General features: G+C 36.6%; 2 protein-coding genes across 15 annotated transcripts in view; one reads left to right on the top strand and one right to left on the bottom strand.

Annotated features, from left to right (window-relative positions):
* kcnk4a (potassium channel, subfamily K, member 4a) overlaps positions 1–24,931 on the bottom strand; it is a 56,959-nt gene extending 32,028 nt beyond the window's left edge. For 2 of the 9 annotated variants that reach the window (XR_012390219.1, XM_068213304.2), the window contains exons 1-7: positions 8,854–9,065; positions 8,650–8,708; positions 8,169–8,432; positions 7,961–8,043; positions 7,811–7,861; positions 7,369–7,741; positions 7,064–7,243 (exon numbers count right to left, since the gene is read on the bottom strand). Coding sequence is in view for 7 of the 9 variants with exons in the window: in XM_068213304.2 (XP_068069405.1) it covers positions 7,064–7,243; positions 7,369–7,741; positions 7,811–7,861; positions 7,961–8,043; positions 8,169–8,432; positions 8,650–8,680 (982 nt within the window). In the remaining 2 variants the exon portion in view is untranslated. Of the gene's footprint in view, positions 1–5,386; positions 6,974–7,063; positions 7,244–7,368; positions 7,742–7,810; positions 7,862–7,960; positions 8,044–8,168; positions 8,433–8,649; positions 8,709–8,853; positions 9,891–14,054; positions 14,216–14,288; positions 14,404–18,516; positions 18,825–23,522; positions 23,647–24,910 lie in introns of those variants that run through there. The other 7 variants (XM_073922530.1, XM_073922531.1, XR_012390220.1 and 4 more) reach the window with 7 other exon arrangements.
* On the top strand, positions 9,091–19,606 carry LOC110438979 (serine/threonine-protein kinase pim-3-like). Of its 6 annotated transcripts, none has more exons than XM_073922537.1 (9): positions 9,091–10,110; positions 10,256–10,314; positions 10,532–10,795; positions 10,921–11,003; positions 11,103–11,153; positions 11,223–11,595; positions 11,721–11,900; positions 11,991–12,086; positions 18,535–18,993. In XM_073922537.1, the coding sequence occupies exons 2-8, from the start codon at positions 10,284–10,286 to the stop codon at positions 12,080–12,082; spliced, it is 1,074 nt and encodes a 357-aa protein (XP_073778638.1). In that variant the 5' UTR covers positions 9,091–10,110; positions 10,256–10,283; the 3' UTR covers positions 12,083–12,086; positions 18,535–18,993. The 6 variants fall into 6 exon arrangements, with proteins under 6 accessions (XP_073778638.1, XP_073778637.1, XP_073778642.1 ...); XM_073922536.1 differs by lacking the exon at positions 18,535–18,993 and adding an exon at positions 12,185–13,118; XM_073922539.1 differs by lacking the exon at positions 18,535–18,993 and adding an exon at positions 12,185–13,118 and having other exon boundaries at positions 9,919–10,071.
* Positions 24,932–25,330: the final 399 nt, after the last annotated feature.

Below are 25,330 nucleotides of genomic sequence, written 5' to 3'. Positions count from 1 at the left end.
TGAGTCCTGTGGAAGACACAGTTGGTAGATGGGAAAAAACTACATTTGAGGTAAAAAAGTATGTTTTTTTTTACATACTTTTTTATGACGATAGTTGAACTCCAATCATTAATATTAGCTCATTTAAATAAACTTGCGATGAAAACTATGAAAGCTTTTACTAATATTAGCCAGTTAAACTTTGCTGACCCAGTACCGGGTCCGTGATGTCATCGACTTTCGCTTTAAGATTTAAAGGGCTAGCATTGCACCAGACCCCCTTACGTGATTTCATTTGAAAGTGTAGAATCTATATTTTATGCACATATGCATCACTTTGGTTTTTTGGTTCTACTGTACAAAAGTTATTTACACTTAAATACACAGTATTTTGGATACCCGAGCTGGGTATTTTACATTGGTTCATTTTCATATGGTTCATATATGACACATGTACAAGTTATAGCTCAAATGAAAGCTCTTGCCGGTGCTCAAACAGTTTTAGCGTTCTTTTTACTGAATTATATTTACATATCAAAAAGTTGTCGAATGAATTGCGGTGATTCCATGGCGCAGAAGTGAAAACAATACATTTATGATCAATAAGCAGCCCCAGATAGTACAGACAGCCGTTATCTCTTACCTAGCCCTGTGGCTTGTATAGCACCTCTCATAAGGTGAAATACAATAACTTTGGCATATATTATGGTAGAGACATTTTTCTTTTTTACTATGATTACAGACATGTGTAGGAACCACCAAAATTAATTACAGCACCCTAGACCACACAGAACCTAAAAGGTACACTTTTAAATTTGAGTTTATAAAAAAAATACAAAAAGCGCCTCTTTTTTAGGTGTTTATTATAACACAGACGACATATACAGTTATTTTAAACACTTTCAATAGTGTTTTATGAAAATTCAAAGGGTTTTCTTTAAAATGATGCCAATTTTTTGCATTTACACCTCTGCATGTCGATTTGGGAAGCTTTTAAATTTGGGTAGGCAAAATCCAGGCGAAAATCCCAAAATAACAGCAGAGTTTAACTGGTTAAATGTTAGGTGTAAATTAAAAATGTAATCATAATCTGATTCCAATTTGTAATTATTTTATTAAATGGAGTTAATAACTAAAAAAACTCAACTCTTTTTTTAGCTAATATTAAAGGGGGCCTATCATGCCCGTTTTTACAAGATGTAAAACAATTCTCTGATGTCCCTAGAGTGTGTATTTGTAGTTTTAGCTCAAAATATTAATAATTTTTTTCAACTCTTTGAAACTCTCCCTTTTAGGCTTTGATACAAATTGTGCTGTTTTGGTGACTGTCACTTTAAATTCAAGTGAGAATATGCTCATTCCAAAAGAGAGCGGTGCTACAAAAGCCTGTGCATCACCATAGTGTCTGTTATCTATTTTAAAAACTGAAACACTTTCCTTTGTTCATTTGCGCATCCTAAATCTCCACATTTATAATCCTCTTAGGCGCTGGCATTATCTTCAGCAGGTGAAAACTCAAATGGGCTGCTTCTTACTCAGGGTTGTTTATGCTAATGAGAAAGAGATTGTCACTAATGGGCGGGGCTTTTCCCCTCTGATGACATGTACAAAGGGAGAAAGTCAATCAAAGTGTTAATCCATCAACTAACATTTACTAATAAGACTTTACTGTAAAGTATTACCTTTACACACTTTATAATCAGGGGTTGACATTACAGTTTTTCTAGTTTGCTTTGACCTGGTTAAAGAAACTAGGTTCCTCTTCATTTTCATTATCACTATCCCAGCAGAGCAGAGGACCGGTCTTGCAAATGTGTAAACCCTTTCTCATTGGGTTGACACATTTTCCCCACCATTTTTCCAAACATTTAACACAGATGTCATTCAAGCAGTCCAAACTCCATTGTTTTAGTTTTGGTAACCAAACAGAAACCATCTGTTCCTAACTATTAAGAACTACCAACATCAGTATGAAATCACTGAAGCACCGGTTTGACACTCCTTCACACAAATCTTCAATTAGCCATCATTCTGTAAACCTTATATAAACGGTGGAAGGTCTGTGTTGTTCTGTGCCAGCATTGATGGAGGAGGTCAATATGGCTATGTCCTATACTCCCAATAGTTTTGACTGTATATTAGTTTACATGTGTTTTCTCTAATATTTACAGTATTTTATTACTTTTGTCTGTTTTTTTATATACAGTATTTCAGTTTTCAGCCACAGTTTGAAAAATGTCATGAATTTAATATATATTCAATCAAAGCACATCTTATTCTTGATCCAATTCAAATTCAGCCCAAATAGAGACAACAAATGCCATTGGCTATAAGCTACAATGGCAAGCAATGGTGGTGCATTTTGAGTTCTGTATTTTGTATTTTGTTGTCCATTGTGTAATGATTAATTGAAAGAGCTCATATACTTGTTTGCAAGTTGTGTTGTTTGAAGGTAAAACTAGCTTTTGTTGCATATGTTAAATGTTTTGACATGATATGTGCCTTTTCCAAGCAAAATGTGTCATTTTGACCATGAGTGCCGCAGTTTAGGCCTATGTGTTAACTGTTTTGAAAATGTGGAGTTTCAGTTGACAACTGCATCCAAGCAATCGAGAAAAACTGTAACACCCGACAACCCGCCAAATGCGTGATTTCAGCTGTGGCGAGTTAGACTGTCGCTGCTATTTTCCACTTTGGCTTGTTACAATTTTTTTTTTAATTTGTAGTTTTCTTAAAAGCAAGGTTCAACAATAAAGATGGCCCAATATTTGTGCAAATGCGATCTTAGAATTGAGAAGCAGCATGATGGACAAAAATAACTGTGTTCGTGCGAGCAAATGAAAGCAGGTTAATACGGAATGAGAGGTTGAGCACTTGCGTGGACGGGCGATGTGATGTGCGTGAGTTATTAAAAGCGCGCGCGTGCTACCATTTATTTGCACAAAGTACTGGTGCGATTGGTTCTCTTTGAGATGAATGATGTTTAACAGAGCAAGGACATTTTCACAGTATGTCTGATAATGTTTTTTCTTCTTGAGAGTGTTATTTGTTACATTTAGGCTAGAATAAAAGCATTTTTTTAAAACACCATTTTAAGGTTAAAATATTAGCACCTTAAGGCTATTTTTTTCTACAGTCTACAGAACAAACCATGGTTATACAATGACTTGCCTAATTACTCTAACCTGCCTAGTTAAACTAAGTAGCCTAATTAAGCCTTTAAATGTCTAGAATGTATAGAAGTGTCTTGAAAAATGTCTAGTAAAATATAATTTACTGTCATCATGGTAAAGATAAAATGAATCAGAAATAAGTTATTAAAACTATTATGTTTAGAAATGTGTTTTTTATTTTAGAAATTGGGGAAAAAAATAAAAAGGGGGGCTAATATTTTAGGAGGGATATATATATATATACACATTAGGGCTGTCAAAATTAGCGTGTTAACGCACATGATTAATTTTAAATATTTAATGCATTAAAAAAATAATGCAAATAAAACAGTTGCAGTATTTTTTTCATTTCCTGTTGAGGCCGACATGTGTTCAGGGATGGCACAGGCATAGAGGCGACCTAGGCAGCCACAGGTCCTAACTTTCATTCGCAAATCGGTCACTTTTGGGTTGAGGGCGGTCCTGTGTGTGTTTAACGTGCCAAGAAATTTGAATAAGACCAAGGATGTGCTTTTAGAAGGAAAGTATCGGTATAAAACAATTAAAGACGCATCACCAGGCTATCCTGCGTTTCTTCCAGAGTTTCATGCAATTTCGGGTGTTTCATTTTTAATCTTTAGACTTTAACTGCAGTTCAGCAGTTCACTCTCATTCAGCATGTTTTCACTCAAAATATTTTAATGGAACTTGAAACTTCATGGCGAACGGAAAGAAAAGCCTCCACATTTTTGGACTCGTGTGATCCTTTGAGGTAATCAAAAATCGCTGCTTACATGGTGGACTTTTAATCAGTATTATCCTAATCATAAAAGCGGAGTATTGGTGTCCATGTTAATGTACTGTAGTGAAAGTGGCAAATGAAGTCGCAAGCTGTCAAAGACAGCCCTATTCTCTGCCTTTAAGCTGCGTCCATGAGCCCTCACATTTCATAAGTTTGACATGTTTCCCCCCTTTTGTAAAGCGTCATGCTTTATGTTGCTGTGTCAGAATCTTTGCTTGTAAAATACAGCCAGACTTTAGAACGCTTAGTTTAAGCAAATTTGATGAATGCGATCGTGCGTGTTGACGAATCTGAAGGCATCCCTCCCTCGCTCACTGGGTCCACTGTATTGCACGCGTTATCTGTGTGTGTGTGTGTGTGTGTGTGTTTGTAGTCCACTTAGAATACCAACATTGAAATCATTTTTGTTTGTTATTGGCATTGATTGTTTTGAAATTCAAATGGCACTTACACGCCTGTGTTTTTATTCTTGTAATACAGGGGTTTTCAAAGTGTGAGGCGCGCCTCCCCTGGGGGTCGCCAGAGCATGTCAGGGGAGGCGCAGGAAAAAAATTATATAATAAAAATATAATAATTAAGTTTAATTATTATATGTATTTTTTATTATTTTTAAACGTTTTAAGTAAACAAAGCTAAAAAAATAATACGTTAAAAATAAGAAAACCTTTACCCAGAAGGCCATAGCTGTGATTTCGCTTCTATTTGGCAAGAAGTTAACATTAACGTTACAGGTATATGCCTGCTAAACATGCTGCTAATGCAATGAATCTGTTTCTGAGACCCCCGATTCAAAGCCTTCAAGTTCAGGGCTTAAACCCAAAAGACGACGATATGATTATCAGTATTTGAGTTTAGGATTTACGTGGACAGGACCAGCTGATGAACCACGACCTTTATGTGTGGTTTGTCAAGATATTTTGGCTAATGACAGCATGAGACCCGCTAAACTTCGGCGACACCTTGAAACCGAGCATGATGAGGTAGCAAGAAATCCTCCAGAATTTGTGTGTTTGTGTGTGCGTGCGCGCGTGCGTGCATGTTTGGGAGGAGGGGGGCGCCAATGGATAAGTTGTGTTAAAAGGGAGGCCCACTGTCTTAGTCTTTGAAAAACCCTGTTGTACTATATACGCTGTTTCGTGATTAATTATGATTAATTACGTTTTGTGATTAATCACAATTAATTACACAAAAAGTGTGATTAATTATGTTATTATTTTAATCATTTGACAGCCCTAATATATATATATATATATATATATATATATATATATATATATATATATATATATATATATATATATATATATAAATATATAGATTATTAACAGGCCTAACATTAACCATGTGTGCTGGATCATCCTTTCATTATCACTAACTGTATGTTTTTTTTACCAGCTTTCTTTTGCTTACAGTTATTGTTGTTGGTATAATTTAATTATCTTTTTTTTTTTTTACAATAACATCACTTTAATATGAGATCAACCCATACCTGGTGCAGTGCAATCTAAGCTGCATCCAATGCTTTTTAATGCACTCACCTAACCCCAGCCCTAACCCATTACAGTGATGTCACTCACTCCATTGAGTGCATTGTGTCTGACATTGCATCACTGAGTGGTGCAATTTCAGCTTGCTTCATAAAGGCTGTATCCAGATACTATTAAAATTACATTTATTTTAAAATATCTTTTGGTGTTTATTTAGAGTAGAAATCACTCATAGTGATTTACTATCACTGGAATATATGAATGCATTAAACGTTAATTATATTTAATGAGAAAATGCTTAACTGGTTCTCATTATGTTTTTAATGTAGTAAACTGGATGCGGATTTTTCTTTATATCAGGTTGTCTATGAGAAAGTGCCTAATAAGCAATTTACTACTTGCTTTTTATTCTAACCGTATCTATTATCAGCATGTCTTATTACCTGCCATAGTAATTCTATTACCTTCAGTAATTTTCATTTAACTCAGTGAGTCCATTTCCATAAAATTTCCTAATTTTATGTATAGAATTGTAATGTGTATATGTATTTATTATATTTTCCATTTTGCCAATTTTTAAGCATCCTTTGGACAGGTGTTGAGAATTAGCAAGTTTGCTAAAACACTTAAACAAATGGATTTGGTTGTCCAGTGTAATTGTGATGTCCATGTCAAATAAAAAAATAAAAAAATAAATAATCTGTCGTGGTTTAATCTGTCGTGGTACATATTTCTATTAAATTATTCTTGATCACAGAAGCACATGAAAATCTGTGTTTTGAAACAACTTTAGTCTCCTTTCAACAAGTATTATTGTGGTGTTGAAATAAATTTGTGTAAAACAATTATATAATACCAAAAGTACTGGAATTACAGTTTATAATTTGCATATAGATGCTAATCAAAAAGCAGGCAATCAAAAACATTTCCTTACAGCAACTTAAATGAAAGTAAAAATGTTATATGTGTGTTTATGTATGTGTTTTTGCTTATTTTAATTATAATTTTCATTTTTGATTAACAACTTTAAATATAATATTCAATGTTTAATCATTTCAATTAATAGGACATAATAGTAATAGTATTAGTAATTAGTTAACAATCAAAATTAATGTTTCTTGTAGCGCTGGTGAGGACTCAATGTTGCACATGAATCTGTTTGGTTAATGAGATCTGTGTTTGTCATTAGTTTCAGGTGATGTGAATTCTACATATGGACATACACTGGACTGAATTAACCACTAAGATTTATTTATTATCAGATAAAATCTCCATATTGAGCTGCTGGAGCTGATCTGTGGCCGTCTGGGGCTCTGCTTTCAGCAGTTCTCTGCACTTCCTGTGTCACTCCTGCTCACCCTATACAAATCATTCACAGCGTTAATCCAGACTGACCCTAACAATACAAGCCCAGCCATGACTGCTGTCATTCAGATAAGTGTCATGTTATTGGCCACCTGTTCACTGTAACCAGGGATGGCTCTCAATATCATCCAAACTGGGCCGATCAGCTGCCGCTGGACTGAGACACCAGCGAATCAGCTGACGGCACTCTGTTACACACAACACCGTCTTCAGAAACACAGAGCAACACACTTCTGCTCGCTCACCACATGATGTTCGTTTTTGAATGAGTCTCTTACCTGTGGACAGCTGTCTGGGAAAGTGCAGTCTGCTTTTGGACGTGACCCTCCGTGCGCCTCTGAAGGGGAAACGGTCGCACAGGATGTTGAAGAGGGTCACTCCTACTGACCAGACTGTAGCTGGAGCCGCATGATAGCGCTGTCTGTGGAACCACTCAGGTGGAGCATATTCAAGAGTGCCTGAAAGACACAAGGAGAACACAAACACCCGCTCAAAACTCTCCAGTACACATTAACTCCCTTTAGTGGATCATCAAACAGTTTCCAGTTCAATCATACAGTTTCCTTCATCAACACAGACCCACCTGAGAAGTATTTGTAGGCCGAGCGCTTTAGCCGATCTCCACAGCCAAAGTCCAGCAGCTTGATGTCCTGGGACTCTGTGGAGATCAGCAGATTCTCCGGCTTGACGTCCCGGTGCAGGACGCGGCGGCTCTCGCAGTGTTTCAGCGCCGCGATCAACTGCACCAGCACTCTCTTGGCCTGACGCTCGTCCAGACAGCCGTTCTCCTCACAGAAGCTCTGGAGATCCTGGCAAGGAGACGGCCGCTCCAGGATTAGGACGTAGCGTCTGGGACAGTCAAACCAGTCCAGCAGCTGCAGGACATAAGGGCAGGCAGGAGCTGAAGTGACGCGGGTCATCAGTGCCACCTCCAGAGGCAGCCGACCCTGACCATCCTGCAGGACAAACACTCCATTATCTCCAGAACTGAATCGAACACAACAACAGCTTCACATTGAACTCACGACTCTCAGTCTCCTCTGCGTCCGGTCTTTAGACACATATTTGATGGCCACCTAGACAGATAAAGCACAGTAAATCACACCTGCCTGATCATCACACATCACATTACTGATATCAGGCTGACTGAATGAAGAGTGGAGTAAACGTCTTACTGGCAGTCCATCTGACCTGCGGATCCCAGCAAACACAGAGCCGAATCCACCTCGTCCCAGCAGTGGGCCCTTCACATACTCGTCTGCAACACAGAAGAGCAAGAGAAATGTCTTAAAGAGAAAACAGGCTGCAATAGCAAAACTACAAGAGCATTAATGAAGAATGATGTAAGAACTGATAAGGTCTGGAATATGAGGTTATTCTGACCTCTGCGAGAGCGTTTGGCTGCTCTTCTAGATGAGGTGGACGGACGTTCCTCTTCTGGCGTTTGCTGGCTGCCGCTCTGCCACTTCCTCTTCCTGTTACCCTGATCTGCGGACACAGACTCGGCCAACAGGGATGGCAGAGGTGCCACAAATCCTGGAAGCTCTCGGGTCACGGTCCGGGTTTCACCATCACCATCATGTGTCCAGACATCCTGAACAGCTGCCTGGGTGAAAGCAGCACTCCTGGATCTGGAGCGGCCTGAGGCTACAATATTTCACATTTGATTATTAATATTAGTCAATCAATAATCAATGTCAGTAGATGCATTTACAATAAATACAACACATTTGATCATTTATAGTGGGAACAGTTAGGATGAAATTTATTCATTTGTACTAGTTGATTTGCATTAATTCATCTAAATATTATACAACATCATATCATAACTGATAATAAAAACATGATAAAGTTAAACACTCACCTCGTCTTTCACCCATGATGCTGTGATCCATTGACAAACTCCTCCAAACTCCACCAAAGCTGAAAAAAGCAAAAAAAGAAATAAAATATCAATTTAAATTAAAAACTGAAATAAAATGAAACTAAAAACAAGATAAAACACGATAAAATAATGACAAAAGGTGTCGAAAGCAACAATTTAAGCTCTTTCAAAAAATGAAAACACTTTTCAAAGAAATATCCGTCGATCTCCTTATAAAATACAAGTCTTCTGTCAGAAATCCTCTGGTCTCCTTGAAGAATCGCAGTTTCAGCACAGAAATGTCTCAATTCTCTCTCAAATCTCTCCTCGTCTCTCCAACAGATAGCGGTGGGTTTCAGTGTTTATATCAGGTTTATATATAGAGTCAAATCGTAACACGCGTTGCTATAGCAACCACAACTTGAATCGCGAATCTGAATCACGTGAGAAAAATAAAGCTACGCATCTCATCTCAACATATGAATAGCATTGAATATTACCCATTTAAATAAATAATTTATAATTCTTGAAATTATTATTTCATTTACAAAACAGTAATTGGTGAATAAGCAAGTTACTTTATATTACACACAAAATAAATCAAACTCTCAATGATGTAAATGGCTCGTAAATCTGTTCACTTAACGTTAGCCCAACGTTAATCTCTGCATAGATTATGCTCTTTGATTGTGACAAAAAGGGCAATCATATAAATCCACAGTTTGAAATAATAATAAATTGTTTAGATAGAATAAATATCAGTACAGTGATAATACGTTTCTTCATTCATTTGATTACAGTTATCGTAAACCGCACTCAGAGCGACTGGACACCTTTTTTTCAAACCACGTTTATGTCATTATTTGTGATATCACGTGTTATTTATTGCACAGATTCGTGCTGAAATGATCATTTATTGACGTTAGGAATTATAAAGGATCATGTGACCTGAATACGCAAATACCTGATTTAGGTCGTTGATGTTTTTTGCCCAAAAGAAAAAAAACTGCATAATTTTAACATAATATTAATAAAAATAATTCCTAAATAGACGAAAAATTAACACAAAAATCGGTCAGTTCGTTTTGTTAATTTGCTCAATATTGCTCACCGTCTATTTTTAAATATTAGTTCCTAGACATTATAAATAAATGTTTTGAGTTAATAATTTAAATTTAGCTATCTTTAATTCTATTTTTTGTCGAGATGAGATGCATTGCTTTGTTCTGTTCACGTGATTCAGATTCGCGATTCAAGTTGTGGTTGCAGTAGCAACGCGTGTTATGATTTGACAATATATAAACGCTGAAACCCACCGCTATCTGTTGGAGAGACGAGGAGAGATTTGAGAGAGAATTGAGACATTTCTGTGCTGAAACTGCGATTCTTCAAGGAGACCAGAGGATTTCTGACAGAAGACTTGTATTTTATAAGGAGATCGACGGATATTTTCTTTGAAAAGTGTTTTCATTTTTTGAAAGAGCTTAAATTGTTGCTTTCGACACCTTTTGTCATTATTTTATCGTGTTTAATCTTGTTTTTAGTTTCATTTTATTTCAGTTTCTAATTTAAATTGATATTTTATTTCTTTATTTGCTTTTTTCAGCGTTGGTGGAGTTTGGAGGAGTTTGTCAATGGATCACAGCATCATGGGTGAAAGACGAGGTGAGTGTTTAACTTTATCATGTTTTTATTATCAGTTATGATATGATGTTGTATAATATTTGGATTAATTAATGCAAATCAACTAGTACAAAAGAACCCATTTCATCTCAACTGTTCCCACTATAAATGATCAAATGTGTTGTATTTATTGTAAATGCATCTACTGACATTGATTATTAATTGACTAATATTAATAATCAAATGTGAAATATTGTAGCCTCAGGCCGCTCCAGATCCAGGAGTGCTGCTTTCACCCAGGCAGCTGTTCAGGACGTCTGGACACATGATGGTGATGGTGAAACCCGGACCGTGAGCCGAGAGCTTCCAGGATTTGTCGCTCCTCTGTCTTCCCTGTTGGCCGAGTCTTTGTCCGCAGATCAGGGTAACAGGAAGAGGAAGTGGCAGAGCGGCAGCCAGCAAACGCCAGAAGAGGAACGTCCGTCCACCTCATCTAGAAGAGCAGCCAAACGCTCTCGCAGAGGTCAGAATAACCTCATATTCCAGACCTTATCAGTTCTTACATCATTCTTCATTAATGCTCTTGTAGTTTTGCTATTGCAGCCTGTTTTCTCTTTAAGACATTTCTCTTGCTCTTCTGTGTTGCAGACGAGTATGTGAAGGGCCCACTGCTGGGACGAGGTGGATTCGGCTCTGTGTTTGCTGGGATCCGCAGGTCAGATGGACTGCCAGTAAGACGTTTACTCCACTCTTCATTCAGTCAGCCTGATATCAGTAATGTGATGTGTGATGATCAGGCAGGTGTGATTTACTGTGCTTTATCTGTCTAGGTGGCCATCAAATATGTGTCTAAAGACCGGACGCAGAGGAGACTGAGAGTCGTGAGTTCATTGTGAAGCTGTTGTTGTGTTCGATTCAGTTCTGGAGATAATGGAGTGTTTGTCCTGCAGGATGGTCAGGGTCGGCTGCCTCTGGAGGTGGCACTGATGACCCGCGTCACTTCAGCTCCTGCCTGCCCTTATGTCCTGCAGCTGCTGGACTGGTTTGACTGTCCCAGACGCTACGTCCTGATCCTGGAGCGGCCGTCTCCTTGCCAGGATCTCCAGAGCTTCTGTGAGGAGAACGGCTGTCTGGACGAGCGTCTGGCCAAGAGAGTGCTGGTGCAGCTGATCGCGGCGCTGAAACACTGCGAGAGCCGCCGCGTCCTGCACCGGGACGTCAAGCCGGAGAATCTGCTGATCTCCACAGAGTCCCAGGACATCAAGCTGCTGGACTTTGGCTGTGGAGATCTGCTAAAGCGCTCGGCCTACAAATACTTCTCAGGTGGGTCTGTGTTGATGAAGGAAACTGTATGATTGAACTGGAAACTGTTTGATGATCCACTAAAGGGAGTTAATGTGTACTGGAGAGTTTTGAGCGGGTGTTTGTGTTCTCCTTGTGTCTTTCAGGCACTCTTGAATATGCTCCACCTGAGTGGTTCCACAGACAGCGCTATCATGCGGCTCCAGCTACAGTCTGGTCAGTAGGAGTGACCCTCTTCAACATCCTGTGCGACCGTTTCCCTTTCAGAGGTGCACGGAGGGTCACGTCCAAAAGCAGACTGCACTTTCCCAGACAGCTGTCCACAGGTAAGAGACTCACTCACAAATGAACATCATGTGGTGAGCGAGCAGAAGTGTGTTGCTCTGAGTTTCTGAAGACGGTGTTGTGTGTAACAGAGTGCCGTCAGCTGATTCGCTGGTGTCTCAGTCCAGCGGCAGCTGATCGGCCCAGTTTGGATGATATTGAGAGCCATCCCTGGTTACAGTGAACAGGTGGCCAATAACATGACACTTATCTGAATGACAGCAGTCATGGCTGGGCTTGTATTGTTAGGGTCAGTCTGGATTAACGCTGTGAATGATTTGTATAGGGTGAGCAGGAGTGACACAGGAAGTGCAGAGAAATGCTGAAAGCAGAGCCCCAGACGGCCACAGATCAGCTCCAGCAGCTCAATATGGAGATTTTATCTGATAATAAATAAATATTAGCGGTTAATTCAGTCCAGTGTATGTCCATATGTAGAATTCACATCACCTAAAACTAATGACAAACACAGATCTTGTTAACCAAAGAGATTTAGGAGCAACATTGAGTTCCACTCCTCACCAGATATTTACATAAATATAAATGTATACATAAATATATATCCACACCATATCAGAGCTTGACATTAAGCTCTCACATGTGGTTGTCCTTCAGACAAGTACATTTGTAATTTAATTGTCTGAATGAAAAAGTCACTTTCAGTTGAGAAACGTCAAAAAAATAGGTCTGAGTAAGTGGTGAAGCTTTTAAATACGGTCAACCATTTACACATCCATAAATCTGGAATTAAATGTAATTTATGAGCTATGTGGAGGCAAATTTCCTATTTTGTTTGATAATTTTAAATGTTTAGCTGTTTTTAGGTAACCTCAAGTAGGTTTATGATACTTTGTGCAAATCTAATGCATGTTAAATCAAAAATGGGGGCGATGCAGTGGTGCAGTAGGTAGTGCTGTCGCCTCACAGCAAAAAGGTGGCTGGTTCGAACCTCAGCTGAATCAGTTGGCGTTTCTGTGTGGAGTTTGCATGTTCTCCCTGCGTTCGCATGGGTTTCCTCCGGGTGTTCCGGTTTCCCACAGAGTCCAAAGACATGCGGTAAAGGTGAATTGGGTAGGGTAAATTGTCCATAGTGTATGAGTGTGAAGGAGTGTGTTTGTGGATGTTTCCCAGTGATGGGCATCCGCTACTTAAAACATATGCTGGATAAGTTGGTGGTTCATTCCACTGTGGCGACCCCTGATTAATAAAAGGACTAAGCCGAAATGAAAATGAATGAATGAATAAAAACAGTAAAATGTCTTACGCTTGAATGCTTTTATAACCCTCACACACTTACAGGCCTCAAAAAACACTTGGAAAATAATCAATTAAAATCCAGACTCAACAATGCATATACTCGCAATGTCACTATTGCGAATGTTCACATTGTAATATGGATGCTGAAATGATGTATTGTGCAGCCCTAGTGAAAACAGCCATCCTGGATGTGCTTTATCCCACTTGTTACATTACACAAAACATAAAAATTAGACACAAAAACATTGTTCTACGCCTTAATTTATTAATTCTTTCATAAAACACAAAGCTGACTAAACCAAAACCGGATGGATGGACCATAAGATAACCTGTGCATTATTTTGTCACTAGATGGCGCCAAACAGTAAAAAAACACAAAGCTGTCAGAAAGGAGACCGGTTGAATAAAGCATATACTAACCTATGTATTATTCATTCACAAGAAGACAGCAAACTGTCGAAAAAAGCAGTGTGACACAGGCAGAAACATATGGATGTACTGTAGATGTATTATGGATGTGAATTTATTCACCAAGGTAATTCAAAGTTCCCGGATGATTCTATGTTATTCAGCAGTTGTTATCTGTGAATAACATACCTTGGAATGGAACAAATCAGAAAACATTATCCCCGACAGCCGTGTAATAATGGTATTTAATGCACTGCTTGTTGTCTGGTGTAAAACCTACTTTATATTGCATCTCAATCAGGCAGTGAAAATCGTTGATTTTAAACAAACCAGATCTTAAACATGGCGAGTTTATGATGGCATGACAATTTACCGAAAGCACCTGAGCTGGCTTATTTAAAATTAAAAGTCCCGTTGAAAAGGTAAAGTAAATATTGAAGAAATTAATTCCAAAAAAAATATTATAATGCTGTGAATACTTAGTCGCTTACCAAGAACAAAGTCTCCACCTTGGCCACGGCTCTCCGCAGCAGGGTGCCCAGGTGATCTCCAACCCCGGCTAACAGTATCCCAAACATGGGGATCCCCACCAGAGCGTAAAATATGCAGAACAACTGACCACCTTTGGTCTTGGGTGAGATGTTTCCAAAGCCTGTAAGAAGTGAACGAGTGAAATGCAGCCAGAATTCAATGATATGCTGATTTGAAAAGTGTGTTCATCTCACCGATGGTGGTGATTATGGTGCCACAGAAAAAGAAAGCATTGGATGGATCCCATCTGCTGGTGTAATTTGATGTGCTTCTTGCATCCACACCTGCCTCAATGGCGTCAACCACTTTCTAAAGAGAAAAGACGATTTACCGAGGATGCAACTAAATGTATACAGAGAATGGAAGAACTTTAGAGAATACAGAATAACTAATGTTTACAGTATTTTGTAATTATTATTATTATTTTTTTTAGTTTGATTAAAATAAAAAGAGTTTTTTTTTTTTTAAGATTATTTTAAGGTTCAGTATTATTAGCTCATTTTGGTTAATGTTGCCAACCGATAACCACCGGTCGTTAAACAGATATGAACCGTTAATTGATCAGATAAATATTAAAATATTATTTAATATAAAAATTTGACGTGCCTATTTTGTATGACATTAAATATTGCATTTTAAAACCCTGATTTATTTTAACATGTGATATTAAATGTATCACACAAAATAGGCACGTCAATTATTTAAAAAATATATAAGAAGAATATAATAAATAGGCGGTTTATTCCAATCATGTTTTTTTTTCCGTCAAATAAAAATATTACGATACGCTCCACGGAAAATATGCATAATTAATGCTCCGCTGTTAGTATTATATTACAAAACCTTTGTCAACATTTTTAATAAAAGTCATTAGTTTAAGGATTATGTATTAATTATGTTTGTGACTTGTTTCCCGTGTTCGTACTCTCCGTGTTTCCTTTCCGTGTTACTCTCCTGAGTATATCTAACAAATATGTGGTGCAATGTTGCACATTTAGGGGCCGATCACACCGAGCATGCTTTTCCATTCCAAAAACGCGAGGCGCACCACACTGCCTTTTTTGTTGACAAGAAAAAAAGAAGCGCGGTGCTCTTTTTTATGTCACCAGGAAAGACTGAATCAGCTGACCTGTACTGTGCGCGAGTGTTGCTGTCTTTGTTGTTATAATTGTAATTTTTAATAACATTATGATATTCAAGATTTTTTAAGTCATACAGCTCTGGATAACTTGAAACAGCGACCACAAGTCTCTTCTCCATTATTAAAAGTTCGCAGTAGTCGTCTTGACAACACAAACACTGCTGTCACCTCAACGGAAACCCCGCCTCTGCTTTTATTTGATGGAATAATGAAAAAGACGCGACTGAGGTAACACGTTTTTCCGCTCGAGCGCACATATCGCGCAACGGCAAATTGCGAGATGCGCAGGTTGCTAAAGCAGCCCGCAAAAAGATTACAGCCATTAGTAAACCATTGAAAAGATGCGCCTCACAACGCAAAAAAATGCTTTCGGTGATCGGCCCTTTATGAAGCAAAACCAAAGAGCAAAGAGTGGGAAATTTGGGATTTGGGAAACAGCCAGTAGATGGCGCGGCGGCCATTTTGGAATGAAAATTCCAATAGAACAACAGCATATTATAAGTATGTAAAATATAATATCTGTAAAATAAACAATTAAAAGTGCTGATGATTGTGATAGTAAGTGTTGTATTGTCATCTTAAAGGTTGTATCTCAGCTTTAATGTGTTTTTTAAACAAGGTAAATAAAAACAAAGCAGCTGCTTGCCATCACGACAGCAATAAGACCCTATGGATAGCCGACCGCTTTCATTCCAAAATGGCTGATTCCGGGGCAGTTGCTGAGCGCTGCTGTTGTTATGTTACGGTTCTATTGAGTGTTGCCTCTTAGTCATTCTAACCTCTTTGGCTCAACTTTAAAAGTATTTAAAATAATATTTTTTATCGTTTTACCATTAATTGTTTACAAACACACCCTTTAGGTTAACACTTGATCCGTTATTTTGAGCATCCCTACCTCTTACGATTTTTTTCTTATTTGATTCAATGATCGAAATAACCTAGTTTAGCCTGTAAATTGCACTTTAGGCTGAATACTGGTATCTTCCAAAATAATTAATAAAATAATATGTACTGTTATCATGGCAAAGATAAAAGAAATCAGTTACTTGAAATATTTTATTAAAACTTTTATGACAGCAATTGGGAAATATTTGAAAAAGAATTAAAATTTCGCAGGACAGATAATAATTTTGTCTTGATAAATGATAAATATAAGATTAAAACATTTTGAAATGTTGCTTTGGGAATGATAAAAAAAGTATTAAAATTTTTGTTTTAGAATATATATATATATATATATATATATATATATATATATATATATATATATATATATATATATATATATATTAAATAAAATTTTACATTTTACAATTTAAAAAAATAATAATAGCTCAAGTCCTATAATCACTGATGTTAAAACCATAATAAAATAATAAAAGTACATTGTAAATTAGGGCTGGGCAATTAATCAATGAGTAATGAAAATCGACATTCAGGACCTATAATTGATCAAATTATTCCAAGTCAATATTTTCGGTTACTTTCCCTTCCGCTTGTGGAGTCACGTGACGCCCCTATGTTAATCTGTGATTTATACTTCTCTGGCCAGTTTGCTGCCACATCTGATCTCTGGTCCAACAGGATGATGGACCCATTCTTGAGCCCTACTTTGCTCTACATTGACGATGGTTGGAAGCTGTGCCAGAGATGCCTTGCGATAGCATATTTTCTATTACATTAAATCGATTATTTACATTAAAATATTTCTTTACAGAAGATGTAAGAAATGCACTGTTTAAAGTATTGTTCACTGCACAGGATATACAAGAGTTGTTGTATTTAGAAGAAATACTGCTTATTTTTTACTTTTAATATCAAAAACATTGAAAATGATTTATTTTGTTTCCGAAAGTGCATGTTATTTATTTTCACTTTTTCATAAGAAAAAAGCGGCTGTTGGTTTTAGGCAATGTGTGTTTTAATTTTAGCTGTTCAACGTTGACGTTCAATAAATAATCACAGATAGTAGATAATATAAATAACATAATTTGTATGTTTATGTTTAAATAACACTAAAAAACTAAACAAGCACTATATCAGTACAAAAAGTTACATATTATTATCTTTGTTGTTTTTTGTTGTTGTTTTTTACAACAGAGAAGAAACAAAAAAAATGTAATAAAAAGGGAAAAAAATTATGATGATAATAATAGTAAAAGAGGAAAAGAAAAATTCAAACAAGAATAATAAGTGTACAGAAAAATTACAACCAACTATCACAATCAAATGTTCAGATCCATTATCAATGTTGAAAGTAAATGTTTACAATTAAACAGTATAAAATAGTAATAGATAAAACAAACAAATTAAATTACTACTAAAAAATTTATTAAAATGGGGAAGGAGATAGCATCTATTGAATGGAAGGCAATACCTTAAGAGAGTTAAAGTAAGTTATAAAACATTCATTCATTCTTTCATTCATTTTCTTGGCAGCTTAGTCCCTTTATTAATCCGGGGTCGCCACAGCGGAATGAACCGCCAACTTATCCAGCAAATTTTTAACGCAGCGGATGCCCTTCCAGCTGCAACCCATCCCTGGGAAAGTTATAAAACATTGCCACTTTTTAAAGAAATTAGTTTTCCCAGAGCATCTAACCTTTTCCAACTTTAGAAAATGCATAGAATCTGCAAGCCATTGGGATGTAGTTAGAGGCTTATTTGATTTCCAGCGAAGTAGAATATGACGCCCGGCTCATAATGAGGTAAAGGCCAAAATATCAAGTTGTTTAGAATTGAATTGGGACCAAATCTTTGGAACCCCCAAAAATGGCAACATCAAGGGATGGGTGTATATTACCTGCAACACCTTGGACATAACTGTAAAATAATTAGTTGCATGTTTAATTATTTTAAAATCATGTGATGCACCCTTCAGAAATCTCTCACTTGTGATATGTGAGCATATTTACTGTACAAAACTTGTCAGTGAACTATTAATTGTAAAAAATATATAAAAAATTTTAAAAAAGAATTATTAAAAATGTATTATAAAAAATTTAATTAATAAAATATTTGTTCATTAATTGTAATCTAGTTAAAATGTTCAATCAATTGAGATTTTGATTGTCGGATAATTGCCCAGCTCTATTGCAAATTACTAAAATGTAAATTCAAATAAAAACAAAACTGACAATAATGAATAATTATTGAAATTCTATATTAACAACACTAAAATAGCACTGTCGACTGCTAGTTAAAATGTTCCTGATTTAAAACAATTATTTAAGTACACATAATCAGTATATCAGTTTCCGCGTTGATTGATTTTGTGCAACCTCTGTGAACTCCCTCAGACTGTAAGCGGTGACGCAGCTGTGGTTCTGCAGGAAAGCCATCTGAGAGGTGAGCAGCTCCCGATGAGCCCATTCCTCCCTGGAGGACTCGAGCCAGCCGAACACCAAAGCCCCCAGCACCAAATACAGCAGCACCGCCGCCAGGATGGTCAACAGTGTGGAGTAGCGCATGGCTGTGACGTCAGGCCAGCTGGAGGACTGTTGTGGAAACACAGGTCATCGTGTGTCCATCAGGTTTGCTGGAGCGTAGAGGGGAACGTCAAGGGAAATGCTCACAGTAATGACATTATCTGTGGTATATGAAGAGATTTGAGAGAGCTTTGAGAATCTGGAAAAAGTATTTAAGGTCAGTGATGGATAAAGTACACAAATCAAGCAATCTGACAGTCTCCAATAGGCAAGGCAAGTTTATTTATATAGCACATTCCATACAGAGTGGCAATTCAAAGTGCTTTACATAAACAAGAATAAAAGAAACAAGTAAAATAAAAATAAAAACGAATAATAAAAATGAGTAAAAAAAAACATAAAAACAGGTAAAATGTGATATAAAAGAATGAAGAAGACATAAAACATAATAGTGCAATCTGTCGGACGCAGCACAGTGCTCATTCAGTAAAGGCACAGCTAAACAGATGTGTTTTCAGTCTTGATTTGAACATGCCTAATGTTGGAGCACATCTGATCATTTCTGGAAGCTGATTCCAGCAATAAAAGTACCTTTTAATTTTAGTAGAAAAGTTTTGTACAAAACATTTTATTATTAAAACATTCACTCATAACTAATGATTATTAATGATAAATGAAGTGTGGAAACAAGTTAGGGCTGTGAGATTTAAAGAAAAAATACCAAACACAAAATTTTGGTGAAAGTAAAAGGTAAAGGTGAACTATTATGCTGCTTTTTACAAGATATGCAATAAGTCTTTGATGATCCTAGAGTGTGTACTGTATGTTAAATTTCATCCTAAAATACCACACAAATAATGTTTTACAACTCTTTGAAACTGCTCCTTTTAGGTTTTGATCTAGAGATGTGCAGATCAGCTGAAATGTCACCCGAATCCAAGTGGTGCTCGCTGCAGAGCCATTTGAGGAGAGCTGAGCTCCAGCGAGGGGGAGCTTAAGCTTGAGCTCCACCTTTTTTGCACTTCTCCTACGAGTGATGTCACTGGGGGTAGGGTTAGGGGTGGGGTTGGTGTACGCATTAAAACAGCTTACAGGAGGAGGAGCGACAGCTCATGCTCCCCCTCGCTGGAGCTCAGCTCTCCTCAAATGGCTCTGCAGCGAGCACCCTCTCCCCGAATCTGCGGCTTCATACTAATCATCCACCCACCACACGCCCGCACATATAGTTTAATCTAATATATGTATCCGCACCCAATCCGTACTAAATCGTCACTTTAATAATTTAATTCTTTGTTTTAGGCATGATAATATGTCACCGTGGATATTAACAGCAGATTCATTGAGCTGATCTGCGCATCTCTGATAGTAAAATAATATGTTAATCTTTAAGGTTTATTTATAAAAACAAAAGTTTTCTTCATTTTCAAATAGATACAGAAAGAAAAAATAAGACATTTTAGCTTTTACAAATACAGTAACAAGACAACAAAAACGGTGCCACTTCAGCCTAAACGGCAGCTATGCTGTTTACTTATCTTTTTCTTTGCACTGTGCAAAATGGTGAAATAGCTATTTTTGTATTAAGTTATTCTCTTTAGAGATTTTTTTAATTGGGTTATATCTTATATAACTATATTTTTATGAAATTATAAAAGCTTATTTATTATGTTAGGATTTTATAGTGTTTGTATACTGGGGCTCTATTTTGACGGTCCATGCGCAAAGTGCAAAGCGCATGGCGCAAACGCATTCAGGGCGTGTCAGAATACACTTTTGCTAATATAAGGACGGAAAAATCCGCTTTGCACTGTGGCGCATGGTCTAAAAGGGTTGAGTTTATTTTCTTAATAAGTTATAGGTGTGTTTTGAGAATAAACCATTCAGAGTCTCATCTCCCATTCCCTTTAAGAGCCAATTGTGTTGCGCCATAAGCGCATTTGCTATTTACATGATGTAAAGTAAGTGTAAGTGGAAAAACTGAGCATTTCACTAGCAAGAAAACAGTTAAACAGAGCATCTACAGCGCGAGAATAAGAGATAAATTATTAACTTTCACTTTCGCTCTCGCGGATAAGGAAACCTTGTATGCACAGACATCAATTAGCCTATAAATAATTAATTTAGTTTGTTAAACGCAAATATTTGTTTCAAAACTATTTCTAAAATCAGTTTTAATTTCCAGCAAACGAATAAATGAACAATAATGACGAAGTGTGTTCAAAAAACTGAGTTATATCCTAAAACACATGCTGTGCCCCATATTGTCTAAAACCAGCAGGTGGGCAATTCTAAACTTGTTTTTAATAAAACAAATATTAATATGCATATAATAAATAATACTGCTAATAATAATAACATTATACAAAAGCAAATTGTTTTGAATGAACTGAAGAAGTCATGAAGGCAGTGGTTTTTATATTTATGTTGGCTAGAAAATAATATATTTTGTAATACTTTAATCTTTTATATTTATATTCTATATATATCCTTATTATATATATATATATATATATATATATATATATATATATATATATATATATATATATATATATATATATATCCTTAATATTTTAATTCTTTTTAATATGTAAAGATATTTGCGTATTGCTCTACATCTTGTGTGTATTAAGCAGTGTGTAAGCGAGGCACACAACTAACGCGCTCTGCGCTGGACAATAGACCAGCTTTGTTCTGGTCTATTGAAAAATCTGTTATAGTTTCTCAAAATAGCAGCGTGCCAGCAATGTGCCTCAACACGCCTCCCTTTTTAGACCAGAACGCCTATGGGCGCACATATGAGCGCAAATGCATTTGCTATTGAAACAGCTTGGCGCAAAACGTCAAAAGGACTCGTGTGCCAAGCTGAAACTAGCAAACAACAATTGCGTCGCGCCTTGTGCCACATTGCGCCGGGTATATGATAGGGCCACTGATGTATTTTATGTTCTCGTTGGGTCTGTTGCAACGTAATTTCGTTCTGCATTACAATTTTATTGTGATGTTTTGAATGACAAAAACAAAGGAAACTGAAACTGAACTGAAATCAAAATAGCATCTACTGTGTTTAAATTCAGGCAATTCCGCCTCAACTCCAAAACACGGCACTGAATAAGCGTTCACTCGCATCACTTGTTGTAGGAATGCACAAAATTCTCCTTGCAAGGCGCTGCAGTCATAGAAATAAACGATTGTTGTTTCTCAATTGTTTCTCCCACAACAAGGATTTTCCTCTGATGACTTCTCTAACTGAAACTTCTAACAGTAGGCTACTCTTGCACTTCATCCATTATTTTGGGCATCTCATCTTCCCAGTCTGCAAAGCCCACTCTTTTTTTTAGCTGGTCCACTGCAATATCCCGCAATATCCACCAACCACCCACCTGCAATTAATCATAAGGTATTTTTTATTACCCAACCGGCCCGACCTGCGGATTATCTACAGCACCTGCGGATATAACCGCCATCCGCGCATCACTATTTTGATGCAAATTGTGCCGTTTTGGTGGCTGTCGCTTTACATTCAAACGAGATTGTGCTCTGTTCAAAAGAGGGCGGAGCTACAAATGCTTATGTGTCAGCATAGCGGCAGATAAAAAAAGTGTATTTGTACAACTAGTTTTCTTGTTTTGATACATTATTTAAAATATGGATAAGACATGAATCGGGCAGCACGGTGGCGCAGTGGGTAGCACAATCGCCTCACAGCAAGATGGTCGTTGGTTCGAGCCATGGCTGGGTCAACTGCATGTTTTCCCCGTGTTCACATGGGTTTCCTTCAGGTGTTCCGGTTTCCCTCACAAGTCCAAAGACATGTGGTATAGGTGAACTGGGTAAGCTAAATTGTCCGTAGTGTATGTGTGTAAATGACTGTGAATGGATATTTCTCAGTGATGGGTTGCAGCTGGAAGGGCATCCGCTGCGCAAAACTTATACTGAATAAGTTGGTGGTTCATTCCGCTGTGGCGACCCCAGATTAATAAAGGGACTAAGCCGAAAAGAAAATGAATGAATGAATAAGACACGAATAATTTTTTTACATTTAAAATAATGTCCAATATAAGCATTCTGCCTTGTATAAAAATATAAAAAATATAATTCATAATAATCTTAAAAAGGTCTTAAACAGTCTTAAATTTGACTTGCTGAAACCTGCAAAAACCCTGTGCAATTTCAATTTTATTTTTAATGTAATGTATTAAAACAGCTCAAAATTATAACTTCAAGATATAGTTCAACCAAAAAAAGAAAAAAATGTAAACTTCATTCAAGCTTTGAGTTTCAAACCTTTCGTTCTTATGTTTAGTGCAAAAATGTTGAACCTGTATTAGCTTGTCCTACTATGCAAGTCAATGGTTACAAATGGCTTTCAAAACTATTTTAGGAGAACAAGTCAGGCTTTTTTGCTGGATAGAAATTGGAATTGTAAGAAATCATGTTGCCATAGCTTTATCTTTTATACTATGGCGAAACTGTTATCCAAATTATTTGAATTTAAGGGCAATTCTCACATTTTTCTTACAATTTCGAACGATAAATGTAATTTTCTGTAATATTCTGAGAACAAAGTCACACTTGTAAGACAAATCAATATATATACACAGATTTTTTTTATTTCATGGCAAAAATGGCCTTACATACTACGTTAATAAGGCACCACTTACATTTTTCCTACAATTGCAAGATTGTATTTTGTCTTTGAGAAATGTTCTGCTTTAAAAGTGTTTTGGTACAATTTAGTCGTCATTCATCATTATTAATAATTTAAAACTAATAATAAGAATAATAACTATATTTATAAGATACAGAATATAGTAAAAGTGGTTTAATCACAAAAAAATAAATAATTCATTATTTACCTTATGAAAGAATTTAATCCAATTCCACAGATTTCTCCTTCTCCTCCATATCAGATGTTTGCTGTAGTTGCTTCTACACTCTTCATGTGTCTGTGCAGCCTATTTCACCAGCCCACACTAAAACCTGAGACATAATGGTAAATAAAATACACTTTAAAATTCCTCCAGACAACCTGAAACTGACTGGAGATCAGCTCTGGGCTTCAGAAGGTTTGACCCAGTCCAGACACAGAACAGGAGAGCAGTGAAGGTACAGAGAAGACAACACATGACGGCATTGAAACAGAACTTCTGGCGAAAGGTCTGTGTAAACAGATTGTTCTGACAGGATCTTGATGCTCAACAGGGCTCTCTGGGCTTGCTTTGTAGCCACATAGTTACCGCATATTATGGTATATATATTAGGTTGTCACTTTCAGTATTTGCAGTCGTTCGTTTTATTTTTACTGTGCTCTGTTTTATATTGCATTTATTATGCACATAAATTTTAAACATCTTTGTAAAGCCATTATATAATTCAAACTATTAATAATATTGATTTTGAGCTTCAAAGGACACTCAATATTCACGCATATTACAAAAGAGAAAATCATAGCTGTCTATGATAATCATTTTAAAAATCGAAAACACTTTCTATAATTCTGCATGTTTGTCTTTTTTAAAGGCATTTTAATACACACATCATAATGCCTCTTACACTCGACTTATACCATCTAATATATAATCCTCCTGACAACATAATAAACAATCATGATTTTACAAAAATAACAAGTGTTTTTAATGCATTATAACGCACAACAGCCGGTACACAAGCTAAAAATTAGCAATTAGCTACAAATAAAACCTCGTTTTCCTACTGTAAGTGTAATTACACTATATTATAAGACTGTTAAGATGTTTAAGAAACAAATTTGCTTAAAAAGACCAGCAACGAAAACATATGAACAAGATGTAAACTATGGGATAGGCTACATAATCCAAACCATGTGAATAAAATTACGTTCAATAGTCGATTTACTTTTATGGTAATCATTCACAAAACAACCCATTACAACATTGTTTATAAGGCATTTTGCTAGCCTAAAACCTTTCATTAAAAAAATTCGTTGATTTTAGGCTACAGATACTGTGTAAAATCCATGTTCATAAGACTTTCATATTTTCTTAACCATCTTAATAATTATTGACAGATCCACACACTCCTACTGTACAATACGTTTTCTTCATGCTATTAATATCAAGTAAATGTTTAGTTATTTGTGTCTTTCAATGTGATGGACTTTTTAAAGAATAGCTTAATTATTATCTACTTCCAAATGTCAACTCTTTATTAAATCAGTGTATAGCTTTAGAAAATGCGTGTAGAGTTGTTGAGGAGTGTGTCTTACCTCAGCGCGCGGCTCTGTCGGGACTCGTGAGTGTGTGACGGTAAGGATTTCCCTTTCTCCAACACAGGACTTTCCCCATTCCCAACCCTCACGTGAACCTGCCAACATGAGAGCAGACAAAGAGCAGAAGAATGAGAGGAGAACGCTTGGCAGAGACAAATGAAAGCTGGCGGTTTATTCTGCTCAAACATTTGCGTTGAGAACTTTCTCTCATCTTTCATGTCGTCTGTGTATTAAAACTCTGGCGATCAAACAGTTAGAGAACATTGCTCTAATGTTCTTTTACGGTTGCAGCTTGGTTATTTTGGGAAATAATTCTAAATGTTTTGTTCCGTGTTTGTTTGTACTCAAACAGCTCTGAAATCAATGATAAAAAAAATTAAAGACGTCTCTGTTGGTTGGAGCTTCTAGTTATAGAAA

Source organism: Danio rerio, chromosome 14 (assembly GCF_049306965.1).
Source record: "Danio rerio strain Tuebingen ecotype United States chromosome 14, GRCz12tu, whole genome shotgun sequence".
NCBI classification, from domain to species: Eukaryota; Metazoa; Chordata; class Actinopteri; order Cypriniformes; family Danionidae; genus Danio; species Danio rerio.
The sequence above is the reverse complement of the archived record's forward strand: the minus strand, read 5'-3'. Positions and strand labels throughout refer to the sequence as shown.

Coding starts and splice junctions, on each gene's coding strand:
- LOC110438979 (XM_073922537.1), top strand. CDS start 10,284: ATGGATCACAGCATCATGGGTGAAAGACGAG. Junction 11,004..11,102: donor GCAGGTCAGATGGACTGCCA/GTAAGACGTTTA, acceptor TTATCTGTCTAG/GTGGCCATCAAATATGTGTC. Junction 11,596..11,720: donor GGCCTACAAATACTTCTCAG/GTGGGTCTGTGT, acceptor TGTGTCTTTCAG/GCACTCTTGAATATGCTCCA.